This window comes from Arctopsyche grandis, chromosome 12 (genome assembly GCF_051622035.1).
Source record: "Arctopsyche grandis isolate Sample6627 chromosome 12, ASM5162203v2, whole genome shotgun sequence".
Classification (NCBI taxonomy): Eukaryota; Metazoa; Arthropoda; class Insecta; order Trichoptera; family Hydropsychidae; genus Arctopsyche; species Arctopsyche grandis.
The window spans coordinates 10,062,661-10,074,688 of NC_135366.1; the positions used below are offsets into that span (position 1 = coordinate 10,062,661).

The 12,028-nt window shown below is 33.8% G+C and overlaps 1 protein-coding gene across 4 annotated transcripts in view; it reads left to right on the forward strand.

Annotated features, from left to right (window-relative positions):
- Positions 1 to 2,562: 2,562 nt before the first annotated feature.
- LOC143919762 (uncharacterized) overlaps positions 2,563 to 12,028 on the forward strand; it is a 36,627-nt gene continuing 27,161 nt past the window's right edge. The window contains exons 1-2 of one of the 4 annotated variants that reach the window (XM_077442272.1): positions 2,563 to 2,777; positions 4,036 to 4,105. In XM_077442272.1, the coding sequence (XP_077298398.1) occupies positions 4,088 to 4,105 (18 nt within the window). In that variant the 5' untranslated portion in view covers positions 2,563 to 2,777; positions 4,036 to 4,087. Of the gene's footprint in view, positions 2,996 to 3,920; positions 4,106 to 12,028 lie in introns of those variants that run through there. The other 3 variants (XM_077442270.1, XM_077442271.1, XM_077442269.1) reach the window with 3 other exon arrangements.

Below are 12,028 nucleotides of genomic sequence, written 5' to 3' on the forward strand. Positions count from 1 at the left end.
AATCGCTTTTAATTAACATTTTTATTAGAACAGTTATTCATAAATTGTAAACACATTAAATTATTATTAATAACAAAAAATAAATCGGTAAAAGTTCATAAACACCAAATGACATATTCAAATTTAAGTAAGATTTCATTTAACTAGACAAAAATGTCTGAAATACCTGATTTAAATTATAATATTTGAATAAATATCATTCTTTTTGCTTCTTCATCAATTTTACTTTGTGTAAGTGGAAGCTTCCCAAAATTAAATCATCTTTTATATTATATTTAATTGATCTATCTAAATTTAAAGTGATAATAAGTTATGTATATATTTAATATGATGGATTCAAAATGGGGAAATAATGATATATTTGATTTCGGTAGAACTTTAGTAAATAATTTCACTTAAATATTTTATAAAATTTTTTTTTTTTGAATTTTGTGAAAAGTTTACTAGACAAACCTATAAAAAAAAGCTCGTTAAAAGTAAGTGAATATCTCTCTAATCATGTGAAAGCATTTTCATTTTATGTATCCACCTAAAGTCCCCAAACTTACGGCATTAGTTTTAGTGTGGCTCGGAGATAAATCTAAAATTGCAAGAATTTCATACAAACACCACAAATTATACACTCTAAGTTACCCAAATTTCTAGAATTTACGATAAAATATAATATCTGGTCCGATCCGGTCCTCCTACACCTGAAAATATTTATATTTGACCATCATCTTAAAAAGTTTGAGCATCCCTGACCCAAAAAAATATTTTACATTTACATTTGTATAAAGATTTAAAAGAATACATGCAGGGACGTCTGGTGGTCATAAGCAAATATTAGGCGACACCTAAGGGTGGAAAATTATATACGATTGTTATTATTAGATAAAGTATTTAATTATTCAATAAATTTGAAGACATTCCGAATAAATTTACGATATAAAAATGTTTAAATATCATAATTATCAGAGATCTGGAGCGGAGCGTGGAGCAACGAGTTTTTGCTCGCAGCAGGAGCGGAGCCGGAGCACGAAAACTTGTAGTGTTCCACTGCTCCGTTATTTTTTTTATGTGTTAGAATTTCTTTCAGAATTAAAAAATTTGATTATATTATTTGTATTTAATATGTATGCATTTTTAAAATTCAATATTTTGTTTTATATATTTTTTTCACTTATTGTTGTTTTGTACAAATGAATTTGGGAGCTTTCTTTTTTTATTTTTCAATCGTGATCAAATTATATAGCAGCGGTTATCCTGGTAGCGATTCAAATTCAGGATGTAACCCGTTTTCCGAATATATACATAGGTACATATGTATTGGTAATCAAATAGTCAATTTCATTAAAATTGACTTATTGACTTATAAATGCAGATCTTTTTAACCTAAATTCAAATGTACATACATCGTACATAATATGTAATATACAAATATATGTACATATGTGTACTCAGGGCCGCCGAGAGAAATCCCGGCCCCTGGGAATTGATTATTGTCGATAAATTCATTTTCAGAATCAGTAGAGGTGCTGATTTGTCGAGTTCCTCGGCGAGGAGCTATTATTTCGCTTTCATCACTTTCACTGTCCGATATCATTTTGCATAGTTAAAATAAATGGCAAAAAACAATAGAAATCCGCTTTCAATTATATAGGTCACGAGACGTCACGAATTCGTGCAATCAATCAAATGCAACTGAAATGCATACAAAATGTTTATGATACATGTTGAAAAATTATTTGATTATTAGAAACTTCGCATCCTTGTGTGTCTCGCTCACACGTACACAATTAAAACCAAGAAAGAAAGAGAGAAAGACCGCTACCTGTTTCGAATATATCGCATGTTGTAAGGATACATCGATGTCTAAAAATAGATTATTGAAAAAAATAAAGCGTCGGAAAACAATCGTCAAAAATTATTTAGTGTATATATGTAGGTATCTCTTTCGCACGCACGCATGTAAAAGCAAGACAGAAAGAGAGAGCACGCGTCCACAACGGCTTCTTAAAAATGTATATAAAGTATTATAAAAATTACGAGCGTTCGGCGAAGTAAGTATGTAAAAAAAAATATTATATTTTTTTTTTCAAAATAATTACAAATGTTAGCATTTTTCGCTTGGACATTGAAAAACCTCGTAGCAGCCAAAGGGTTAAGATCTTTCGATTTTCGATCTTTGCCTTCCGATATTTGCGTTTACGGGCGTTTCACATTCGGGCTCATGACGGAGACCGCATATGTACATATGTATGTACAATTCATTTTGAAAAATCTTTTTGTAGTTTGTATAATCATTCACATTTTGTTTGCATAGATAAACAAATAATTAACTCGTACGCTCTAATAATAATCATAATCATATGCACCGATCTCACCGCCTCCAGAAGAATGCTTCAGAAGAATGGAGAGGATCAGAGGGAAGTAACGAACCAATCTACGCCGGAGCAAATCCAACCAACAGCTGCAAACTCGAAGCTACGACTACATAGTACAGGTACGGAATCTACTGGGGTTACCTGAGGAGCAGGGGCGTTACCTGAGCTGGTAGCCGCGTGGGAAACTCGAGTGGTCAGACGAGAGCGGCATTAGTGCCGGAGGCCTAGACGCCGAAGCACGTTTCTCGCGATATTTTACACTGCCACTTTTTGTACAAGTTTCGCGATTCTCGATTGACAAACAACCCCAGAGCCACAGTGAGTGCAAAACCACCGTGCTGAGCGTACGTTGCAACAATATTGCCCCCCCCCCATCGGTTCTTCCCAACTTTGGAAAGTGCGCCGCAACAGGTGATCCGTTCGCGAATTTGCCTCTTTTACCATCGATCGCAAAAATTCTTAGTCGTGGCAAAACGAAACAAAGAAAAAAAATTGTGCGCGCGAGTGTGTGTATGTGGATACGCGGGTAAACGAGTCGAATAGTTTTGAGGTTCGGGAGAAGCGCAACAACATGGACGCTTCAAACCGGTCCAAGATAGTTACTGCTAACTATGATCGTCCCGTATGAGGTACTTTGCTTTGTTGTCGAGATTTCAAGTGAATTTATTCGATTTTTATTGATTTATGCGGCTGGAATTGTGTTAGTGATCTTCTTCGTCAATGAAAGATTGCGTTTGAGCTACTTTATCCATATTGTCGTTGAGCTATTTTATCATATCACATTTACAATCATTCACCATCCACTGCTGGATAGAAAAATTTCATAATAAATTTATTATTATCATTTCATTCAAATTTTAATTAAAATAAACCGCTGATTTTCTCAACTATATATACGTAACTAGTGGTTTTACCCGGCTTCGCTCGGTATTTGTAATATAAATACCGCTTAAACATGGCTAATCTAATAGTAAACATTTTATTAAATTTATTTGAATATACATTTGTTTTTTTTCTTAAATTTGACGTCACGGATTCTACGAATCAAAACCTACATACTTACATACAAAGTCTCTTTCGAAATTATATATTACAAGTGTTTTTACCCGGCTTCGCTCGGTATTTGTGATATAAACCGCTTAAACATGGCCAATCTAATAGTAACCATTTTATTAAATTTATTTGGATAGTTTTATTTTATTTGAGTATTTATTTGTTTTTTTTTTATTAAATTGAACTCCACGGATTTTACGAACCAAATAAACATACATACATACATACAAAGTCTCTTTCGAAATTATATATTAGATTATCGTAATTATATATTAAAGTTAATACATTGTATTTACTCTTGATAACGTTCAACGTTTACAATCTTGTGAATCGTTTACCAACACCCCAAGATAAAATAGAATATTAAATTCGTTCAGTGGATTTTGTCTGAATACCGAAAGTCAATTGCATTTCCAATCTTAGTCATGCTGATAGAGATAAATAACAATGCGCTTTAATCTAAATGTTTGATAAAGAAAAACCTACATATGTAATTATTGTTCATTATGAATGTTGAGCTAATTCGCGTGGACGTTGAAATTACTAATTTTCGGTGATTTTTTTTTTACTTTCTTTTAAACAGTGCAGTGATTTGAATTAAACTAAATTATTTCAGTGATACAGTGTCAAGTGGAACGTTTGCATCCGGCCTAACAACAAATGTATGAATGTCCGACATTTTACTAGTAAGTATTAATTTCCATTTAATTTTATTCAAAAAATGTATTTTTCCTCTTTCATTCCTTTCGTATACATATTTATTTTATGGTATTAGACATGCCACACTTAGTCTTTCTCCAATTTTATTCGAAACGCTTAACTCTCGTTCTAATTATGCTCCATTTAAACATTTGCATAAATAGCTAACAAAGTAAGTAACATCGTAATTTCATTAGAAGACGTACCCAATTACTTGAAGCTACCGTTACTTTAAGCTAAAAGTTAAAGTGGTACATTTAATAGTGTTTAACTTGAATTGGTTAACTTAAATTGCTTTATTTCAACTTTCAACGTCTTCCGAAATCGTCTTGTACGTTCTTCGCCATCTTTAGATTCGAATTCGCCACGTACATAAGAAGTTGCATCGCTTTGAGTCTTGTCGGTCGTGTTTACAAGCGAATCTATTTGCATTGTTTCGGCTTGAATAAGTTGCATCATTCACTGCATTAACCGGAAGTTCTTCTTTTGCGAAATCTTCGCGTTCTGCTAATAAATTCCCTTATGAATGGTTTGCATAATTTTCAACGTAATCTAGAGTGATACTATCACTGAATTGATAGGAAGTTCGCATGAAATTCTACGCGTTCTACACGAAAATTATTCCAGTTTTCCACATTCGTACACACATATTTACATATATACAAAACAAATTGCAAAATTTACCGTGCATTTTCATATCACCGCGAGAAATTACCACGTTGAATTAGAAAGACCCAAATTTTCACAATTTTAATTCACGCGCTTGTGCAAACGGTCTGGTGACTCTGTGCTAAAGTTCGCTTGTCGGTGTTTTGTTTATGATTATTGTTGATGAGTCAGTTACGTATAAATAAACCGTTTTTATCTTGAGATACAACTGCAGAGATCGATCACGATGGGAATTACGAAAACGTCTAATCTTGATACGCACTGACGGCAGAGTTAATTTAAAATGTGCATGTTGTGATGAAAGTCATCAAATTAACGAAAATTGCGGCTCTTTAAAAAAAGCTACCGTTATTCTAACCGCTAACGTAACGCGTTCACTACCAACTAATTACAATTATCTCAGTTAATTTAAAATGTTTTTAAATTTAGTTGATTAAGCCCGAAACTAAACGCCAACATTGGGGATTAATGATTTTGAGGATTAATGAAGCCAAGGACGCGTGACGTCCTATACCACTCGGTGTGTTTTCGCCATTAGGACTTTTATTTGTATGTTGGTTAATTGGTATTTTGTTTTTGGCGTTTTTTTTTCGACACATCCTTCTCGTTAATTTTAAATTAGATCATCAAACTTATCTTAATCTGAATTTAAAATTCATAGAATTGCAATATTAATTAAAATAAATCGCAATTTAAACGTGCGTCGTAATTAAATATTTGACGTTGTACATACAATGCAAAACAATTCATTTCAAATTAAAAATAGTAAGGTATGGAAATTTTCGGATGGAAAAAAAATTATATTTCATTAAAATGTTAATTTTGTCGTTAAAAAAATGGAAAGTTGCTTTTGCTTCAATATTATATGTATCGAATCGCAATTTTAATATCATACATATGATTGAACGGTATGTACATAGTTAACTTTCTTCGAGCTGATTGTCTATGTTGTGTTTTTTTTTTTAATTGCTTTCCGTCAAAAATGACGGTTCTACACATTGTTCATACGAAATTAGATTCGAGCATCGACTGCGTATTCACTATCATATATTCTACTACAAATCCACCATTATGTATACTTATCTAAAAAAAAAGGTAAACGCTGAAAGTAAACATTTCCCTTTCCCGAGCGGAAGAGAAATGTCACAGATTATGCTATGTCAACAATTTTCATAATAAAATGGTAAATGTAGTGTGTTATAACTTATACGATTAACGGATTAAAAGCAATTGAATGTTTTTTGTATGCTTATTTTTTATACTGCAGATTTTATTTAAAAATTACACGTTGGATGGGGACGTTTGAAATTTGTTTTAAAAAATAATAATTACCAAGTTTAATAACATTTCTCATACCAAGTTCTCGTAACGTTGCAACATCCACGTGACCAAATTGTTGGACTCGGTCTGAGTGCACTCGTATCGCGTCAAGGTCAACCCGATATTAGAACACTCGGAATCTTCGACCGATTAATACCCTGTTCCTTTTTAACCTTGAGTTTATATTTTAACCTTAGGGCGAAAACACACAGCGATGAACGGTACATCGTGTGCTTGGCTCCCCGCTGTGGGGGGTCTGCTACATTTCGTCAAATATGGGATACACCGTTATCGATCACTGTCAAGCAAGGATAAATACAAAAAAGTTCAGAGGGTCATTTTGGGGCGGGGCGTGCTGGGTGTTCCATTAATATGTGCAAGGCACTGCCCATTTTTTTCACATGTTTAAGGTATCTAAAAATAGCCACGTGCCACCTGCACCGCTGTGTGTTTTCGCCCTTATCCACTATGGCTTTTTTCCCCAAAACCAACCAGCAGCTCAGGTTAAAAATTTAGACGTATTAAATGAGATAAAAATAAGAATTTTGGTTCGTTTACACTGGGACATATATAGTGCCTAATCATTCGTGTGACTACTACCGACGGAATTTATTTTGGTACACTTCGCTTTAAAATATTTGCTTAATTGCACTTGAAACAAATTAATAGGAATACGTATGCTCTCAATATGTTTTATATCCTTAATTTCTATCTATTTCATACAACAATAGTGTGTTATATATATGTAGGTAAGAAGGTTCTGCGTGTTATACGAATTTTATTGAAAAATGTCATTGGAAGTGCATTATTGTGTCGTCATTATGCAAATTGTTGGTTGTATAAAAGTGCAGCTAAAATTCCGACAGTCCATTGCATAATAAACGGATACAAATTTATCATGAATGTGGAGTATTTTCACAATACTGTTTAAATATTATACACTCTGTGTCGATTTTATATAATTTTTTTTTTACTTTAACGGAAGCGTTACAATCTTCGTGCAAGTAATGCAAGGCGAATGCTTTCGAATTCCGAAGAATGTCATTTCATCTGTTGAATGTGTCAAGAGTTGCCCCGTTCACATTTAACGGTACACCGTGAAACCACTGTTTCTGCTCTTATAAACATTTTTTATTGTCTTTCTGGCCGTTTGATCGCGAACGAATCTCCGTTAGAAGAGCGTTTTTGCACCGGTTTAATTTGCTAAAATAAATCCTAGTGTCGGTATGTATGTACGTATGTATGTACATATAATGAATATACATAAATAAAAATCGGCGCAGGAAGCGGGAATTGATCGTTTTATTATACTATATTTTATTTTATTTTATTTTATTTTAAAAAATCAATACCACAGAGACTTGACAGGTTGCCCCAAAGCGTCAATGTGATTTTAATACAAATAATAAAAATCATAAAAATTACAAAAAAAACATCATAAAAAAAATAATAAAAATCATAAATAAAAAAAACATAAGAAAATAATAAAAATCATAAATAAAAAAAAAAAACATCATAAAAAAATAATAAAAATCAAGTAAAAAATATGTACACAAAATAAAAACAATGAAATAAGATTGAAAAATTTATATCGTGCTATTTAGGATGTGTTCCACCAACTCAACATAACTGGCATCGAATAGGTCCAAGTAATGTGCCAGTAAGTTAAGGAGTCGAACAGCTCTCGAGAGGGGGGAGTTCATGAGCACGTTTGATTTAGCCCTAATTGGTAAAAATATATCATGTTTTCTTAAAACTCTACGATTTTCCGGGGCCCAGAATTTTAGTTTCTCCAGGATAGTGGGATTGTGAATCTCTCCTCTAAGTAATTTTACGAAATGTTTCCCAAGAAATAAATCTCTTCTCTTTGCCAGGGAGTTGAAACCCAAAGATCCCAAGACAAAGGCACTAGGGAACAGATATGGATAAAATCCAAATGTCTTCAGATATAAAAATCTAAGGAATTTCCTTTGGACTCGTTCCAACATTAGAGAGTAACGAAGTTGATAGGGAGACCATATAATGGAGCCAAACTCGAGCACACTGCGAACTAATGTACAATATAAGAGACGAATGGCAGTGAGCCCTAGTTCGGACGAATTACGGATTACGAATCCAAGGATTTTTGTTGCCCTATCACAGATATTCTCAATGTGAATGTTGAAACTCCAACTATTTTCGAAGACTATTCCCAGATCAGATATAAATAATTCTCTCTGAAGAAGAGAATCATGAAATTTATACGGATATTTAATAGGAGAACGAGAACGAGAGTAAGAAATGACCCGACACTTTAGGATATTGAAGGGAAGTTTATTAACATTAGCCCATTCATAAATAGAATTCAAATCCTCTTGCAAATAAAGAGCGTCAGGTAAATCAATTATTCTCTTATAGATTTTTAAGTCATCCGCATATAATAAAAATTTAGAATGGTGAATAGAAGATTGAATATCGTTGATAAATATTAGGAATAATAAAGGGCCAAGATTTGATCCTTGGGGAATCCCAGAAGTGGCAACATACTCATAAGAAAAGCAACTCCCAAACTTAACGAATTGACGTCGATCCTGTAAATAAGAAATAAAAAGACCAACAAGATTATAAGTAAATCCAATAAAACTTAATTTACTAACCAAAATTTTATGATCAACTTTATCAAACGCCTTCTCAAAATCAGTATATATTACATCCATTTGATTATTACAATCCAAAGTGCTGGTTATGTCATTAGAGAAACATAACAAGTTGGTAATGGCTGATCTGGCCGGACGAAAGCCATGCTGCTGATCAATGAGCATACTTTGAAAGTGATTAAAAATGTATCTGTGTATATAGAAGTATTTGAATAAAAACCGCCAATAAATGGTCGTTTAAAATTCTCAGCGCGTTTCCAAGACGATGTTAAGTGCATAACGAAGAAACTGCACGTTTCGCATGCCAAGTGTCCGGTCGGTTGATCATATCGAAACAGATGTTCGGTAACACTTGTACGGTCGCACGCAATTCCGAATATTCTAATCGGGATGCGTCCCACTGACCGTCCGCTGACAATTGCGTCATTCGGCGCAATGGAAGGTTGAGGGATGCGCCGTTATTAAAACGCGATGATGATTACCCGCCCCACTGCAAGTATCGTGTTATTATCTAGTTGCCAACTCTGGAATTAAACCTAATCCATATGCTCGTGATGTAATCGAGATGACGAGTGCAACTCGTAGAAGCGTCGTCGGACATTCATGACGTATCGTAAAGTCGATAATGACTCACTTAATGAGTTTTTGAATCGCGGCAAAACCCGCAGACCTTGAAACTATGCATGTATGCACTTTATCGCATAAGCGGTGTCAAGTTGGCTCACCTGGCCGAGACGACGATTAATATTTTGCTAAGGGCAAATGTGTTTCATTGCATTCCAATGTGAATGTTTGCAATCAAAAAAACTGCGTACACTATGTGTTACGCCTACGTGTGTAGGTAGAGGTGTCTTGTAGCCATTGGATTGTCATCGAACTTGTACTTGTAGCGGTATTGTGTCAGTCCAATGGGCATTTTATTGGATGCGGCTCGGCTCGATCATCATCATAATAATAATATACCGTTTCGATTTCGTAAAATTCCGTTATCTTCATATCGAATCGTTTGAAAGTGTCGGGAGAATTTTTCGATATATTTAGCGCGTCGTTGGTTCTTTACGTTAGAGCCATTATTAGATTTTTTCCGAATCGTTAATTGCTTTAAAAATTTCACTTTTTTCGCAAAAAAAATTTTTTTTGTGTTGATACGCTTTCAAGACTTAAACCGTCTCAGAAAAGACAAACTACGTTCACTGGTTGTATCGATGTACATATATACCTATGTGTGTATATAAGCTGGTTTAGATTGCAAATTTCTTAAAGCCTAATTTTTTTGTAATTACATTTACATACATTGAATCGCTCAATATACTCACAACAAGCTGACGATTACAATATAATTTTGAAATGGAAAAAAAACGAAATGATTTCGTTTGAAACGAGTGCGTATCAAAATTCCGAATTTCGATATTTACATAGAACACAGAGAGTGGTTAGCATACAACTGAGGGGTCATGGGTTTGAGCCCTGATCCAGTGCCTTGCATGACTCCGAGTCGATCGTTTCCTATAAGAGTATGCCAATTTATCTGATTTCATTATTGAAACGGTTCCTACCAAATTGGCCATTATTTGAATTTAATTTCAAATTTATAATAATATTAGTGGTTTATTTATTTTTTTACCCGGCTTCACTCGGTATTTCTATTATAAACCGCTTAAACATGGCTAATGTAATAGTAAATGTTCATTCATGTTTTTTATTAAATTTATTTGAATCGAAAATAAATAATATTCAATGATATCGTCATCATAGAAATTTTGATTTGTTTTCGATGCTTCCACCCAAACCTTACATAGTTACAAAGTCTCTTTCGAAATTATATATTATATTATACATTTATATACAGTACGTATGAACAACGTTGGGCATAGGTGTCGTCTTGGGGGCAATCACGTAATGACAGCATGGTAAACATAAATAATAATAAAAAAATAAACTTAAAATGTGAAGTGGATTTTGTTATTCTATTTTTTTTATTTAATCTGCTCGAAATGTTTAGTTGAATAATTTTTTCAAATTTTTTATTTGTTATTATACGATACTAGTTATTTGGCAGTCCAAGAAACGCCGTGTATTCTGATATAATTTGGATCATATGTGACGCAAAAGCAAGCCATCAAGTTTTCGAATTGGTGGCTACCCGCGATCTTCAAGAAACACGTTCCGGTTTGTTTACATTTTTTTTGCAGATGTTTCAAGTATAATTAGCTTGTTTAAAAATGGTACATTTTAATCTCGAATAGTACACTACAGCTATTACAATTTCGCGATCGTGTATTATCATATATTTTATTTATTTATTTAGGTACAAACAGTCACATACAATTATTTAATAAACACATATAAACAAACAGACCTAAATTACCATAAATTTTAACATTCTTATGAATTAATGGCAGTCAAAATATATAAACGGAAAATTTCGCACACGAAAATCTCGAATACGGAATACCCGGCACTCGAATTCTCGTTAGCTTGACAGTTCGCGTGATGACTCTCAGTGGGTGGAATTTCGAGTGACAGATATTCCGTGAACGAGATTTTATTGACATGTACGAAATAGTCACCGAACCGCATCTACATACATATATTTGGTGACTATCTAAGGGCAATATCTTGAATAACGATATGTCCTGGGTATCATTGCATTGACGTCATACTATTGACGAATAACATAAAACATGTGTTCGTACATACATGTATGTAGTTTGAAAAAAATGTGCATTGTGCAAAATCTGCCTATGCCTATGCATTTTTGTCGGATGTACATTTGCACTACTTAAATTATGTTCGTGTTGTGAATTTCGTATCGCCTCTTGGTGTCTGGTCTGCGAATTCGGTGACACGATATTGCGCGATTGCAAAGCACGACCACGAGCACGAACATTGATCAGCATAAAAATGAACAATTCGACGATGGCGCAACAGAAACGAATCGATCGAACAGTCAAAATATATATAATAATAACATGAAGCAACAAACTGCCTTACGATATCGCTTCGACAATAACAATAGCCATATATGCAAGAACTGACGCCGCTGCAATGACAATCGCAGCGAAAAAAAAAGTATTAGGCCATTGTCTTAGCAAGGCTCGTGTCAAACGTTGTGTACATTTCGTATGTGATTCGTTTTCAAATATTATTCTGAGCAAACGTATCTAACGGGACTTCAGATCCATGTACATATGTATGTATGTTGTACATATGCACGTGATAGTGTGGCTCTTATGTAAAATGCTACATATGCATGTATGTACATTAGACCGGAAGGAAAAACGC